We start from the raw sequence: 17,020 nt of genomic DNA, 5'->3' as shown, positions 1-17,020 counted from the left end.
GATCTTGCAAGAAAGTTTGGTTCTTTTCCTGTCCTGCTTGTCAGTGACATTGTTCCTATCTGGATAAAGGTTCTTTGAACTTTTTAACATTTCAGGAGCAAATTTAACAAAAAAAAAAAAAAAAAAAAAAAAAGACTTTTTAAAGTTCAGTTGTTCTTTCCAGAGTATCTGTGTTTCCTGGAATTTCATTTGTTTTGATTAATGTAATCCATAAATTAATTTTGTGCTGTCACTGATGCTGCAGATGTTAGAAGTATATTAAATTGTTACATGCTGCTGGTTTTATGCTACACATAAGGTGTGTATGTATATTTTTCAGTCTATTAGCATATTTTCAAAGTAAAAATCAAATGAGTATGTACTCTTGGGACTGTTTGGGGATCTGGTGGCTCAAATACAAAATACAGGTCTCTTAGATAGGTTTTTATGTAACAAACTCCTTAAAAAATTGTTTTCCTGCCATGAAACAAAAATAAATACAAGAGCAGCAGAACAGCTTGTTGATTAAGCAGAGAAATAATACCTTGAAATATTTACATAAGTTTTGCATTAATTACTTCCTGTGGATAGTCAGCTCCAAATAGCTATTCTGTGAGAAGCTGCTGTAATTTGCTGGGGAGTACCTGTTAGCAGTTCTTTTTACTGTGGTGCTAAGTACTTTGAGTTAAAACTTCCATTATTTTTTTCTTTTTTTATTTTTTTTAACTAATTAGGTATTTGGTACTTGAAAAGCTGAAAAAAGAAGATGCTGATAGAATACATGTGTTTAGTTCATTCTTCTATAAACGCCTTAATCAAAGAGAAAGAAGAAATATTCATGAAACTTCAAACCTTTCGTAAGTCTGTTGATAAGTCAGTTTAACATAGAGCTAAGTGCAGTGAAGGCTTTTAAAAACATATGCTTTTCAGAGAGAAATATCAACAGAACTCTAGGAAACATCTGTAGCAGACATAGAATATCCCTTGATCATCTTAACAACCTGTTAAGGTGAAAATATCTGGAAAATGCTCCCTCAAATAAATTAAGCCACCCTACAAATGATATATTTCTTATTGCAGAATACAACAGAAGCGACATGGGCGAGTAAAAACGTGGACACGGCATGTTGATATTTTTGAGAAAGATTTCATTTTTGTTCCCCTTAATGAAGCGTAAGTGAATGTACCTTTTTGTCACATTTGGTAAAGGCTTAAGCGTCATAATTCTGAAATTGAAAGTTACATTACAATAAGAATTAAAGTTAAAAATTAAGAGAATAAACTTATTTTTCCAGGTGATAAAAATTAAATAGTTATGTAAGACCTTTAAATGTTGTAGTGTAAGAATTGTCAGACAATATAGAGACAACAAAAATTAACCTTTCTGAGTACCTTTTCTAGGTTTTACCTCAATCTCTTGCATTCTTTCTTCTAAGCTTCTCACGTTGATAACTTTTGGATTTATCTTTCTTAGTCTTTTCTAATGAGATCTCTCTGGTATAGATGGGATCATCTTTAGTTACAATAAACTGATCCTGAAAGAAAACTTAATTGAAAATCACTACTGCATTGAGAACTTTATTCTTTTCTTTAAATCCCTTTGTCCTGATATTTGTTAAGGGTCAGGAAGCAAACAATTAGCATTTTAATGGTTGCTAGGGACTTTGAGGATGCTTGCTTTCCTTAACATGAGAGCAAGTTGTCACAAACAAATTTCGGTATTTCACAGAAATAATCTAAACAGTTCTTAAGCCAAAATATTTATGAAAGTTAAAGTACTGTATTTTAAACATACGCACTAAAAATAAAATAAGGACAGATAGACAGGAATTTTCTAACTGACGTCTCATAGGCATACCTAGCTGATATTTCAAAACTTAAAAAAGAGATTTTTTAAAATAAAAAGGTGATTTATATTGGTACTGTGCCATTGTGCAGTGGGAGGCAAATTTCTAAATCTTCTCATTATCCTGCCTCCTCTCCAGCTGAATTCTGAGGCTATCAGTATAGAAGCAGTTATGAGATAATTAGCCATACGTAGATCTGTCCTTTTTATAACATTGTGTTTCCCCAACAAAGGTGTTCATCAGCACTAACTTTAGTTTTTGATATACCATGACCTCTGTCGAGACACCCAGCATCTAGGGGGTTTTAATGACTCAGGTGTAAGGTCCACTGCAGGTCCTATCCACTGCAGACTTCATCCTTGCCATGCCTCTCCCATGAAACTTCAAGTACCAAAACTTTGAATTGTCTGTCATTTAACTTTTAAGCTGCTTTTGCACTTGTTACATAGTTCACTTCCCACCATCCTCTAATGTGTCATTCACATATGCACATAGGTTATGCATAGGAGAAATGAGGTTATGCAGAGGAGAAATGAATAAATGAGAAAAGGAAAACAAATAGTTCTGTGGTTTTATAAGAATTGTTTATGTAGCTAGTAGCTTAAAACACAGTAGTTTTCACTGTCTTGTTCATTTACTGACAAAGAACTAGAGCAATGTCTTTCTCAGCAAGTAGAACATAACAGTTCATACTGAAGGCATAATATTCACACCATGTGTGAGTTGGTGATTTCGGGTTAGAGTAGCTTGGTCTCATTAACTCATCCTGTTGTGATGAGAGCATGAGAAGTGTACTCCTGGTGTGCATCTGTCGCCTGGATGTAATCCTCTTCACACTTCTCAGAACTGTCCTTTCACCATAAGCTGAAGCTTGTCAAGTGGTGATAGTAGGACATTCATTTGCAACAGTGGCTTCCTGGTAGGTAGAGTAAGAATATTGCAGAGCAGAAAAATAACCAAGTAGCCAGGGAGATGAGAAGGTGGTGGTTTGATGAGGAGTTGCTGGGTTTTGGTGTCTAGTTCCAACCAGTTTTTCCAGACTGTCTCATAACCACTAGATTAGGGAATGTACACTCATCATCTAACCAGCTGTCAGACTGCAGTAAGTGGAGGTGGGCAGGTTGACTCCAGGTCAGAATCATCTTCAGAAGAGCTTGTTTCAATTTAACTATGACTACATCAGTGTACTTTGGCTGTACAGTCCTTCTTGTTCAGGTCTTCAGTTAAAACAGATTGTTCTCTTAAAAGTAACAAGCTGTTCTCTTTTTACATCCAGGTTAATATGCTAGTCTGCTGACATAATTGGTACATAAAGTCTCCGTTAATAAAATAAACACACATTCCAGGGTTGGGCAGTACTTAATATATTCATTTATTAGATGTGGTGAATCATTCAAGACAAACCATACCACACATGCTGCTTTCAATGGCCACTTACTTTAACTGCCATTAAGGTTTGATGCAGTTGGGGCTTCATAACAATCTAATTATTTTATTAACTGCATGGCAGTTAGACATGCATTTTTAGCTACTGCTTTTTCTTTTGTCTCCTAAAACACATTGAAATGTGACTTCACCTGTATAATACGTAGCTAGCTTCTGTTATTTGCTGTAGACAATCAAAGATCCCTTGGAAAATTTATTAATTGGACAATCAAAATCCACTTGTTTCAGTCCCTAAATTTGCTGCTGCTCTAGTTCTGATTGAGTGGCAAGTCAGTGAAGCCTAAAGAAGCAAGGAAATAGGAGGAAACTTGCAAAACTTACACATATATATATATATATATATATATATATATATATATATATATGTGGGGGATATAACTGGTTTTCATTTGGAAAAGCTGGAATGTAAGTTCTGTGAAGGGTGTGGAAGACAGCAGAGCCTTGTGACGGCCTTAGAAGCACTCTTTTTTTTCCTCCTTCCAACTCACAGTTGACAAGATTTCTTTAAAAATGTGAAGTGTTAAATACAGTTGGAAGATCTCATAGGTGGAAGAGTATGGGCAATTCAGCCATACCATTAGATCTGTCTACTTGTGTTGCTAATGCTGAACTACTAGAAAACTTCAAACAGCCAGAAAACATGAACTCTACAATGTTTAATTCATGCATTAATGAAGAAAATGTTAAAAAGAAAATAAGCTTAAATTCAGAGAAATAAAAAAAATGTATAAAGTGTGAGCAAATTGAAATAAATATTTAAGACAGCACCTCTTTTCAACTAACTGCATCATATTAATTAATTTGTTGGGCTTATTTGCATGGAGAAATTGTACTTTTACAGAAGCCCGTGAAAGCTTGAGTAAAACCTGGTCAGAAAAGTGAACAGCTAGTATAGTTTATCTTTGAATAATTAAGGGGGCATTAATGTAATTGCAAGTTTTTAATGTATTTTTTTCCTTCGCAGAGCCCACTGGTTTTTGGCTGTTATCTGTTTCCCTGGTTTAGAAAAACCCAAATATGAACCAAATCCCCATTTCCATGAAAATGCTGCAATGCCGATGAAATGTTCCTCTTCAGATGGAGAGAGCAGCACACCATCTCCTTTGCCAAATGAATTAGATGCACAAAACTCGCCTTCCAAGTCCACAGCAAAGAAGACATTTACCAAAAAGTACAGTACAGCTTTAATCGACCCAAACACTGAAATAGAGGACAGTGAATCTTCTTGTTGTAGAAGAAGTCCTTGTGGGGGGAAAAGTGCTTTCAAAAAACTGGATCAAATAGACAGTGATGTGGAAGAACCTAACACTGTGGAATCAGCATGCCATAAACTAGACCATAGAACTCTGGATGAAAATGGTATACAGGGTGAATTCACAGCTGCTAGCCAATCTATGGGTATGTAATTGTCAAAATATGCACATTTTAATGAAACATTTGGAGATTTCAGATCTGTTACTACTTCTGTAATGGCATGAACTTCATACTTCAAAAGTTTAGTATATGGCTTAACTTCAAGTGCTTGCAATATAAGTAATTTATAGCCGTTGCATTTAAAAAGGTTTTATGGCTATTGACATAACTCTCCTGGCAAAGGGCTGGAGATAAAACACTGTTTTCCTAAATCAGATTAATTTTTCAGTTCTGTGACCTTTTTTGAAACAAAATAATTTTGTAGATACCACTTTGCATCCCTCAAGATTGCAGTTGTTAAGGAAAGAATAGTAGTTGACCTTGGATCCTTATAATGTATGTGCAGGGGAAAGCTGACATAAGATTATGGGAACAGCCTTAATATCAGTGTCTTTTATCGTTTGATGTCTTGCTTCAACACTGTTCATTTCTTTAATGTCCTGATAAGAAGGTATGTAAAAAGAGTAAGAAGAAAGTAATTCTAAAAACAAAAAAATTTCCTCCATGACCACTGTGTTACATTTAGAGAGGCTTTCTCAATTGATCGCTGCTGTGGAGACTGCACTCACCAATCTGAAAGAGTGTTTGTACTCAAGTGAACAAAGGAGCTGGCAGACTTTTAAAGGCAGGTGAAGGAATTAGAAGAGGGTTTTCTCTGTTCACTGCAACATTTGGATCTCCTTAAGGCATAGAGTAGGAAACATCTGATTATGCAAAAGCTTTTACTTTAGTCACCAGTAGTATTCCTACTGACTTAGTTTATACAGTAAGGAATTCTATACCTTCAAGTACAAGTTCTGAAAACACTACCAATAGTATGGTTTAATCTGTGTACTGCAGGCTATTACAACTTCAATATATTTGTGGGTATAAACAGTGTTAATTTCTATTCTAAATGTATTCATTTGTGATAACATTGTCGCTGTTCCTAGAAGGTCTTGGAGGGGTGCTGGGATGCGTGTAGATGTGTTCTTGTTTGAGTTGATTTTTCATTTTATGTATGATTGTTACCATTTACAATATTGCTGTTATATGATGTGGTCTCATGGCTTGAATGCTGCTACTGTTCCTTGTCTGTAATTAGCTGGAATGTGCATTATGACAGGTTTTTGCTAGGATTACATTTCTTGTGGGCTTTTTTCTGGCTGCATTGTATTGTCAGCTGATGGTCATTCTCCTTCTAACTTGAATGCTCAGATTCTCCTGCTCAACTATTGAAAATTATGCACCCTTTCATTAAAGTGGATGTTATCAAGGGGCACAGTCCTGGTTTAAGGGTGAGATTGACCCTAAGGATACGTTTAGGCAGCCAAATTTAGATGCACTGTATTTAAATTTCCATTTCAACCAGATGGAAGGTAGGCCTTCTGCCTTGGGTTATCTGAGCAGCCTTCATCTGTTGCTCCAGAAGGGTGTGGGTCTTGACTGTGCCAAATCCATCTGTAAGTCCTGGATATCTAAGGATATCTCAAGATTGCACATGCCTCTGATAGTGTAGTCAGTGAATCCAAGAGACTTTCTCTTCTCATCCTACAGGAGATACAGAGTAGCTGTTCAGTTAAGTAGCTCTGTGCACTGATTATGGTTTCCTAACATGGAGACCCTAGGTGCTAACTATACTTGGGAGCCTAAACTGAGATGGCTTGATCTCAGACTAAATCCTGGTAGAAGGATTTAGTCCTTTAATCCTGAATCTGTAGAAGTTCATACCTAAATAACTTGGAAGTCATCCAAAATATATCTATTTTTATTGCTTATCTAATCATTTTTTTACTGCTCAGCTTTTGAACAAGATGTGATTTGTCTCAATACTAATTCTTATTTTTTAGAAATCTGTCAGCAATAAGTCACATTAGTATATGACCTACTTCTTATGCTAAGGTCTTTTCAAAGGTACTGAGTAAGACTAATTTCCAAGTTTGTCCCTGTGGAACTTCACTATTGACCTCTTTCCAAAGTGTTACCTTAACATCTCTTTTGAAATATTCTCAAATGCAGATGATCTCCTTTTTTTTTTCCACTAGCTACTTCACTGCCCTATTTACTGGTCTTGTAGAAATCCTAGTTTCCTTTAATAGGTAATATGTCCTCCAGTGACACCATAACCAATACTTTATTTTTGTCATTGTTTAGAGGTATTACAGTAGCCCCTTGCTAGGAAGATTTCAAGTTTTGCTGGAATTAATTACTTGTTTTTCATTTATTTCCACAGTTTACTATTTTTTCCATTGATACCTGGTCTGAAGTCTTGTGTGGTAGTAGTAAGACTAAGCAGTGAGCCTGTAGCTGTCTGTATTTGCTTCTTGTACAGATATAGCTAGAACATTCATTTTGCTTCTGATGCTCTTTCCCACTAAATATGTGACTAAATAGATAGAGGTCATTGGGAGTGAATTTATAGATAATCTTTTATGTAACAAACTCTGAAATATTTCTAAGCTGCTGTTCCCAGGAGAGCTGGAGAGCTGATCCTTCATTCTGCCCTCCCCACTAGTGTGTTCCCAAGCTGCCTTTCCCCTTTTACCAACAGAAGTCTTTATATAACTGCACAGTGAACTGATGGAAGAAATTATTCCAGTTAAAAAATAATTAGCTAGTGACTACATTTTTCAGTGTGATCCACTGTGTGTGGATGTATTTGGTGTTATGACAGAAACCAGCTAGGGATAGGAGTAGATGGTCGTTTTAGAGAGCATATCAGAGTGTTTTGGTAGCAGTACCAATTTAGACTGTTATAAAGGCTCCATGGAACTATGGGGAAATTCCATAGTGGGTTTAGTCACTTAGGTGTGTTTCAGATTTTTTTAGGCATTTCACAAAATAACAAATAGTTTCTGTTGTGCTACTTAGAAGAAGTTTTTCACTTTTGTTCTTATGAATGATTAAATTATTATGTGTTTACTGTATCACAGTTACTGTGAGCAATCCTGAGGAAATCAGAGGTATTTAAAATGAGTTTGGTCTTCAGTGATGACATAGTATTTGATGTTTAAATATCCTGCTGTCTCTGATTGATACAGATGGATTGCACAAAATCAGACTAAACTATAGTGAAGACTCAGCTGATGGCAGTAAACTAAATGAAGATGAGCTTATAGATTTTTCTGAAGACCAAGATAACCAGGTAAAGAATTTAGCAATTTTATTTAGGAAATGTGAACTTTTGTTTTGTATTTTGAATGGACAGCTTAAAAGCAGTGTACAGATTGTGAATGTGCATTATTTAAAGCTACTTACCTTTACAAATGTCAAGTCCAAAGCCCTGGTTACCTACAAAAATCTGCAGGTTAGCTGACAGAGAGGATTATACATTTGTTCATTTAACTGTTTTAAAAGAAAACTGCTGTACTGATCCTGCATTTAATTTTGTGAGTCTTTTGTGTAATGACAATATTACACAGTGATTTTAGTGGGATCACTGAAAGTCAGTACACTTCTATCTTTTGTCTCCCCCACTCCATGTTCATCTACTAAACCCAAGAACAAGTTAACTCTTCTTTCAGCTGCATTTCCTGCATATAACCAGACACATTTATAAGTGTGCGCTACTCTGTTGTTTCGTTTCATTGGTGCTTCTCCTAATCAGATTTACACAGCATGGATTTATAATCAAGTACCATTCTTGTTCATATTGGAAAACATTTAGATTTTAAAGCTGTGGGAAGACTGAATATTAAAATATCCCTGATTCACTCAGTGCTGGGTATGAGGGCATTATTCCATAGCCCTGCTGCTTCTACAAGTGTAAGTTCAAAGCGAGCAGGCCAGAAGTTACACATTTGCTCTTCCTAATTGGCCTGCCTGCTCATGTTCCAGGTGTGTGACCTTTTCTGGACCTCTGAGTCCAGAACAAATTCTTATTTTTCAGTCTGCAGCTCTCTGTAATGACTTCCCAGTAGCTATGTATATGTGTACACATGTGTACGTATAAAAGCTCCCGTTGATGTTGAAACCTGAACCAGCTGTTGTTTTCAGCTGGACTTAGCCCACCTCTCCTGTCATGCTATCTCTGCAAACATTCTGAGTTTTGCCTGATGGAACTGCCTGTCTGTTTTGTAGCAGATAGAGTTTCCAGAAGATGGAGAGTAAGTAGTACAGTATTTCCAGTCTGAAATACATGGCATGAAGGCAGGGAAGCAAGCACATGGCCAGCTGCATTCCTTGAGAAAAGGAACAAATTCCAAGCTCATTAGTTGCCATGTAGTTTAGAACTTAATTCAGGCTGAAGCTGTCACTTATATTTTCTAGAATGCACATAGCAAGTGTAGAAATGACCATGACAAGCTGAGTGGACCAACCTTTTCATCTGCTAAAAAAGGAGTTGAGGCTGCAACAGAAACAAGTGTACAAGGAGCTAGGCAGTAGTTTCTAATATGATAATATATTCATGGCATAGCTTGAGGATTTCAGCGCCGAGATCCTGTGTGTTAATGAAATGTACGCAATGCACACAAAAATGTTAATAAATCATGCTGGTACAGGGATTCCCATTTTTGGAAAGCACCTCCTTCCCCATAATGCAGTGATCTGTGGTAGTAATACTGAACTCAATGGAAAGGTGTAAAAACTACAGATCACTGGGATTCTTTTAGATACAACAACTTAGTGCTTTTGTTCATAAAACTTCTGTATCGTTCATAGCAATCAGTATTGAAATCAAAAGGCCAGAGGATATTTCCAGGCTTGTGATGTGACTGGTTTTGCAATCCATAGTCCTGTGTATCATGGTTTAATTTTCCTTGCATTTTGGAGCAAAAATAGAGAATTATTTCTCAGCTTGTTACAGATCCTGCCTCATTTCACCTAGCAGAAAACATATACAAAAGTGCCAAGCAGGTTTCTAGTATTGACTGGCCAGGAAAAGTACTGATAATTTGGATTATAACCAAATAACAGAGATTGATCTCTTTTAAGCCAGCGGTGTTTTGAAAATGTCAGTTGCATTTTTCTAGTTTCACAGTCCTTAAATAGCAGCATTCAATCCATGTCATTCTAGCATGAATTCCAGAAACCGTGTGACTAAAAGTTGGTCAACTTAACAAACAGTGAATCATTTCAGATGAAAGCTATCGTTTCTTTATTAAACTTAGTTATTGGTGTTGAATGAAAATGTTAAGTGTAACAATAAATTCCTTTGCATCTGTTTGAAAAATCAGTATTAGCTTTTAAACACCTGTAACAACATTGCTTCTGTAGGAAGACAGTAGTGATGATGGTGGCCTTGTAGATGATAACTGTAATTCAGAAATGGGACAATGGTACCTGAAGCCAACTATCTGCAAACAGTAAGTATTAAAACAGTTGAAATGGAGATTTCATAGAAGTTTATGAAATATAAAAGACAATAATTTTGAGAAATAGTCATACATGAACCTTAATCAGCATGCTGTTAGGGTTTGAGAGAGAACTTTATATTAAAATATTCAGTGAGCAGAAGATGTATTGAATGAAACTACTAGTGAAATAATAGCATTTTTGGTTTCTGTTAAGCCTGTGTGCCACATGAGGCAAATGAAGGCTGCAAAGGCAGCCTTCCAATAAGGCTGTTCTTTGGTATTTTGCACTTGGATTCCTAGAAAAACAAGATGCAGAAGCATGCTCAAATGTATTCTATGTTAAAAAGCAGATTAATGTTTTTAAATTAAATAGTTAAACTACTAGTGAAAAAAACCTTTATCACTACTCAAATTAGTAAAGGAAAATGGGAGTAATTTTTAGCTGCCCCCTTTTCTTATCTAAATAAGATAGCTGTTCCTCTTTATTGTCTCTCTCTGTTCTTTTTTCTCTAATAAAAGTGTTGCACATGTCTTAATTTTTTTTATCAGTTCTGCGTTTGAAAACTTTTCTTTTTTAATATTTGATACCCAGGAATAATTTCTTAGTAAATATTTACTGCAGTTTATGATGTGACAGTATTGCTGTCTTGACAGTTTCCTTTGTATTTTTTCATAATTCATCTATTTTTGTATTTCCTTTCTTGTAAATACAAGGTTTACTAGAAAGGTGAAGACTTTCAGAGTATATTATCAGGAGTCAGAATAGAATTACAGATTTATAGATGTTATGGAATATATGACTTAATATGTTTTCAAGCAAAAGTCTATCTGTGTTGTGTTTTAAGAATATTTATGAGCTTCTGATTATAGCTTGGCTAAATTTGTCCCATTTTGATGACAGATTATTTGTACATAATACTTTCCAGCAGACAGTATTTTAATCCAATGTGAAATTTCATAACATCTTTGATGCTTAAGTATCAAAAGTCATTAAGGGCACTTAAATACTTTACTATTAGCATATTTTAAAATTACTTCTATATGAAATAGAAAATTATCTTGAAAAGGTTGTCACTTTTTCCCCCTGCAAAGTACTACATTTTTTAGAAGAGCATTTTAAGGAGTATTTAATGCTTTTTAAAGAGCAGCATCTATATAAATACTTTTATCAGAAATTAAAACAAGTACAAGCAAACATTATTTAAGTGATTATCTGCTTATGCCTAAAAAATTATGTGCATGTAAATTAGTTTATAAATGCAAACACACCTATGCATAAATGTATGCAGATATTTTGTCTGAATTTGCTACTTTGAAGTTTCTTCGAATGATACTTTGAATGTGTTATTGTTAGATAAGAAAAAAACAGAGATTTGTGAAAAGTAATTACATTTATTTATCCCTCAAAATACATACTACATATAATGCTGAAATTCTGAACTCTGGTATGAGTTAGTTTTGATATATAAATCCAAATTTCATACTTATAAGGTGGCTGATAAGATTGCTGTGCTTGTGGCTTCTGGAAAAGCAGTGTGCTTTAGATCAAAAGATAGGATACCCGTATCTGTAGTGTGCAGGAGAGGACTTGAGCAGACTTGGTTCTCTAGAAAATACTTGGTTATAGATACATTAGTTTTTAAAGTCTTCTAAATAGAATTGGTGGGTGTTTTGTGTATAACTACCAGCTAGATTTGAGATCCAGACTGGGATCCCTTCTTGAACATGCTTTCCCAATGCTTTTTTTTCTAATGTGCTGTGGAGTGTCCCATCTATCCTCAAGCTGCTACTCCAGCAGAGCCTTTTTGGGCTCTGTGCCTTACTTTCTCTTGCCAGTGTCCCAGATACCTGGTGCACCTAAAAGAGCATTAGACACCTGAAGGTGTTTTAAGCATCTGTAACAAATTGTCTGACAGAACTCTAAGTACATTCCTAAGTGTACTTAGTCTATGGTTAAATATAAAGATAACTTGCCATTTAGTTATCCCTGTTAGGAAGTTACAGCAGTGCTGGCAGAACTTGGCAGTATTGATCTAGTTTTGTTAAGGCCACCCCACAAACTATTTCTGTGTAACATTGTGTTTTTCAAGCTGCTGTAAAATGCTGTGTACTCAAAACTTGTGTTCTCTGTTAGGCCCTGCATTTTGCTTATGGACTCACTGAGAGGCCCTTCCCGGTCAAATGTTGTGAAAACACTAAGGGAGTAAGTTTCCTGTCTGGTGCTTGGGGCTTTTTCAGTTTGGTTTGGTTTGGGATTTTTTCTTTTTTTTTTTGTAGGTTTTTTTTTGTAGGTTTTTTTTTTGGGGGGGGGGGGGTGTTTTTGGTTTGGTTTGGTTGTTTGTTTGTTTTTTTTTTTTTTTGGTTTTTTTTTTTGGTTTTTTTTTTTTTTTTTTTTTGTTTTTGTTTTTTTAGTTTGGCTTGGGGTTTTGGTGGTTTTTTTTTTTTTTTAATCAGGGAATAAAAAAATACTTTAATTTGCATGATCTTTTATTGTAGATATTTAGAGGTGGAATGGGAAGTCAGGAAAGGCAGCAAAAGAAGCTTTTCCAAAGATGTCATGAAAGGTTCCAACCCAAAAGTGCCACAGCAGAACAACTTCAGTGATTGTGGAGTGTATATCCTCCAGTATGTGGAGAGCTTTTTTGAGGTATGTATGTTCTTGAAGCTATTTTTGATTCCTGCAAAAATCAAATACAAGCTGTGAAAATGATTACAGTTATAAAATGCTCAATTGTAGCTCAATACCTGTCAGTGAGATAATGCATTATAAATTAATTTATGCATAAACACACAGAGTAACTTTTTTGCAAATAAATTAATTAACCTTTTTAGTTGCATGTACATAAAAGAATTGTAAGCCATGAAATTTTCTGAGAAAATCTAAAGAAAACACATTTAGAGTCTTCCTTTCTATTCTTCTGCTGTGTACCCTTTAAAATCATCCAGTAAGAACTTGAGTTCAAAATCTAAAGTAAAAATGCACTACAAAAAGCTTAATCATTTTCCCCTGAGAACTGTGACTGAATAAATTCAGAAATGTGACACATGTAGGGAGTTTTATGTTTCTTTCCAGGGTGTTTTTAACTTGTAAGAAAACATGTAAGTGAAATCATTACAGCTAAATGCCAAATCTTGTTTCCATTGAAGGAATTGTTTGAATGCTTACTTACTTGCAAGCTGACTTGGTCTCCAAGTTACAGCTCCTTTCACAAGTGGAGGCATTAGCACCTTCTAGACTGGGAGGAGAAATGATGGTCAAGTGAGATGCTGCCTGCACGGGCCAGTAACTCTTCAGAATCCCTGGTGCTTTCGAGCATTGTTCTGAACTCTCCTGTAGCTAACCCTTTCCTGGAAAAGCTGGCAGCTTATCCATTCCTCAGCCCTCTCTCCCTCCATTCATACATTACTCAAGAGCAGTAAGGCTATGGCAGAATGCGTTCATGCAAATGGCAGGCAAAAGCTTTGCTCTGCTGATAGTTCCTGAGAGCTTTGAACCATAACCAAATGGCTCCTGTTTTGTTCACTGGGGACACGAGGAGCAACCAAGTTTTATGAACCCATTCCTTTTTGGAATGGTTTAATAAAACTTCCTCCAAGTTTTATTAGCCCATTCCTTTTTGCCAATTGATTGCTGCACTATGTCAGGCTGGATCCCTTGTCCTGCCTAGTCCAGCAGTGTGCAGCACAACACATACATGCGTCAGAGAGCAAATCACAGGAGTAACTCCAGTGGGGAGGGAAAGCCTGAGCTGGCTGCAGAGTACTAGACTGTCTTGAAGTTATTCAGCGAACAATTTCAGCTACTTTGTATTTGGAAAATTGCCCACAGTCTCATTTTGCACCAGCTCTACGAACTGGAAGGAGAGTTCTCGGGAGCAGGTGCTTCATGTGATGTCTGTGACCATCAGGGGCCGCCAGGGGCCGCTGCGGGAGGGGCAGCGCGGGCTCCCCCAAGGAGGCGAGGGGCTGCGGAGGGCAGCACGGCACAGCGCAGCACAGCTGGCCTCTCACCGTGGCACTGCCTGTCTTCCCTGCACTGCACAGACACAAAAACATGTTGCTAGTGCAACATTAAGCACTGACATGTTCCTGTGCAGAATGTCACTCTTTTTTTCACAAGCAGTCTTGCTATCTTACCTCATTGATAAATGTAATTCACTCTTAAAGAACCCTGATGATGTAAACTGGAGTACAGAAAGGGAGGAGTTTCTTTGAGAGACAGCACTGTTCCCCAGATTGTCATTTGGTTAGGGTGGAATTGTTATGCAGGATCACTGAAGAGGAATAGAGAATGCTTCATAATAATTATCGTAATTATTAGGATGAATGTTACCTAGCAAGAAAACAGAATGTAAGTATAATAAGCATTGGTGGTAGGCAGGAGCTTTGCTTTCTAGGATGAAAACTAAATCTGTCTTGCCTAGCTGGTCATGATCCTAAAGGCTATTTATAAGAAGAGGAATGTTTTGGACTCCTGATCAGCTGTAGATGTTGATGTTTAAAAAATATCCTGTATCTTTACAATAGTGTTCTCTCTCACTCACTTTTTTTTTTTTTTAATTAAGAGAGTTTTACACATTTATGCAGACAAATGCTTAGTCTACAAGTAGCAAATACAGTAGATTGTTGAAGCATCTTTATAATCAGGAGTGTGATCTGGATGGATTTTAGTCTGTAACATACTGAAGCATGATTGATTTTACCATAATTATACATGTACAAAACTCGGAAATTGTAGAAATTTTGTTCCATGTTCATGGAATGAAGTGAGGAAAAATGTACTTTTCCTCACTATAGTTTTCTTCATTCATTTAGGTTATAACTCTTTACTGTAATATTCAAATGATCTTTTTTTTCAGAATCCCATTTTGAGTTTTGAGCTACCAATGAACTTAACAGACTGGTTTCCACGCCCAAGAATGAAAACCAAAAGAGAAGAAATACGAAAAATAATCCTGACGCTCCAGGAACAGCAGAACAAGGACAAGAAGGGACAGAAAGACCCAAATTCAATTTTGCAGGAAAAGACAGAACAACTTACAAACAACAGCTCAGATTGAATGTTGTATCTGTTGCATGTTAGCTTCACAATCAAAACTAAAACCTACATTTCTGTCTGCCCAGACTAAAGATTTGGCGTGTTCTCCACTCAAAGTTACTTGGGAATGTTTAATGCCTGTATAAATGTGTGTCATAAAATGGTTTAATTCCCGCAAATATGTGTATTAAGTGAGTCTGTACATATGTTAATGAGGCCAACTTTTTCAGCATTTGTAATTACTTTTTTTCCACTTGATAGGGAGCTTTTGTTATGTATTTCTGTTAATAGAACATAAATAGCAACTTCTAAACATAAAGGAAATAAAGAAAATATAGGATGAAATGGTTACCTTTTTCTTTTTCAGTTAAGTTTTAATGTTACATGCTTAAGTAACACATAGGGAATGATTTGGTAGTGAGATAATTCATATTTTGACCCTGTTTAGTTGCCCTTTACAAGATGATTCTGCTTGCGCTACAGACAATAATATGGGTAAGTGTCTCAATGTACCATGGCCTCCAAGAGGGTGATTCCCATCCTCCCAGTATCTAAGTGTAGGCAGTGTCATAGTTCATAGCCCGCTTCAGATTTGGGGGTGTAGAAGATACACGTTGCAATTACAATTCCACCCTTGCTTTAGTGGGACAGGCTAGGGAAAGGGGGAGAGTGCTCTTTGACCAGAGGTGAACTCTTCACACAGTATTACAAAAGTGGTTTCAATGAAGTGATCTTGAGTGACTCTATTAAATCATATTTTGTGGATCCCAGTTGTTGTACAGGTGTATTTTGAGACTTTCTTCATTATAAAATTGTATTTTGGTAAGTGTACTTGGAATAGCAGATTGCCCACATTACATTTTCTATGTTACAATTCTGAATGTTACATTCATATGTGCTTTATCTAAGTAATGAACATTTAAATAGAAAAAAAGTGTATGATTACTATTTTTTCTAATATCCATGCAAAAAACCAAAATACCAGTGTTCATTGCTTGCTTGTTTGTTCTTGGCTTTATGTAGCATCAGACTAATGTAGGGACTTGCTTGGATATTTCCAGTGTATTTTGATTTTACAACAATCTAAAATGTCATTGTTGCTTAAACTGCAAATGTAGCCTTTTATCCCTGTTCTAGAAAGGCTTTGTCATTGAAGTGAGGAAAGTAAGAAAAGATTTGTGCAAGGATATGTATCTCCAGTTCTCTACTTACACAGATATCTTTGAAGGGAACCAGAAAGTTTCACTTCCCAGGAGGCAGTTTGTGGGAGTAGAGGGATCTTCTGTCTCTCCTTGCAGATAATATTTTCTTTCCTGATTTTTTTTTTACTGAGAGTGTCACTTACCAATTCCCTTCTCCCAAAGAGAAGAAGCAGAGAGTTCATTAGCTGAACTCTGGGCCCCTTGAGATTTTATTTTTGTACACAACATCCAAGTCTAACCCAGTGCTTCATGGCCTCCATGAGTTTTCATTGTCACTAAACTGAAAATGCAGCTGCTAATGATGTTACTTCCAGGGTATTCCTGCACAGAGGACTCTCTGTGACACCCTCTGTTTACAGGGTGGTTCTCTCACCAAGGCAGAGTGGTTGCACACAGAGCAATACAACTGTGGGCTGCTAATCTTTTGTACAGATAACCTGTGGGATTTAAGGGAGTTGTTCATTCCCTGGTTTCTCTTGCATAAACCCTGGGCCCCATGGAGATTATGTAAGCACCACATATATGTGTTCTGTTAGAGATGACTCCTGCAGTTTTCTTGTTGAAAGAATGTGGGGGCAATTTCCTGGACTACAAATTAAATATGTAATGTGCACACCTCTGAGTTGTTTCCTCCTTCAAGTTTTTATCCAGTATTCTTGCCATTGGTGGGGAAAAATAGGGATAAAATAGTTCCAGATTGTGGAAATGCAGGGTCTTGTGTATCTGGCTTTAGTGCAACTGACATGTTGGAATAGTAGTTTATACAAGAGAGGGAAGGAAAATAATTTCTTTGAAATAGAGGAGAGACAATTGCAGATA

At 36.3% G+C, this 17,020-nt stretch overlaps 1 protein-coding gene across 2 annotated transcripts in view; it reads left to right on the top strand.

Moving 5' to 3' along the window:
- The window catches only part of SENP6 (SUMO specific peptidase 6), a 73,380-nt gene extending 56,564 nt beyond the window's left edge, over positions 1-16,816 (top strand). For both annotated transcript variants that reach the window (XM_053973763.1, XM_053973762.1), the window contains 8 exons: positions 714-836; positions 1,060-1,152; positions 4,237-4,670; positions 7,706-7,809; positions 9,882-9,970; positions 12,096-12,164; positions 12,458-12,608; positions 14,821-16,816. In XM_053973763.1, coding sequence (XP_053829738.1) covers positions 714-836; positions 1,060-1,152; positions 4,237-4,670; positions 7,706-7,809; positions 9,882-9,970; positions 12,096-12,164; positions 12,458-12,608; positions 14,821-15,021 — 1,264 coding nt within the window. In that variant the 3' untranslated portion in view covers positions 15,022-16,816. The remainder of the gene's footprint in view (positions 1-713; positions 837-1,059; positions 1,153-4,236; positions 4,671-7,705; positions 7,810-9,881; positions 9,971-12,095; positions 12,165-12,457; positions 12,609-14,820) is intronic.
- The last annotated feature ends 204 nt before the right edge of the window (positions 16,817-17,020 follow it).

The sequence above is a fragment of the Vidua macroura genome, chromosome 3, assembly GCF_024509145.1.
Source record: "Vidua macroura isolate BioBank_ID:100142 chromosome 3, ASM2450914v1, whole genome shotgun sequence".
Classification (NCBI taxonomy): domain Eukaryota; kingdom Metazoa; phylum Chordata; class Aves; order Passeriformes; family Viduidae; genus Vidua; species Vidua macroura.
This window is presented reverse-complemented; position numbering and strand designations above follow the sequence as displayed.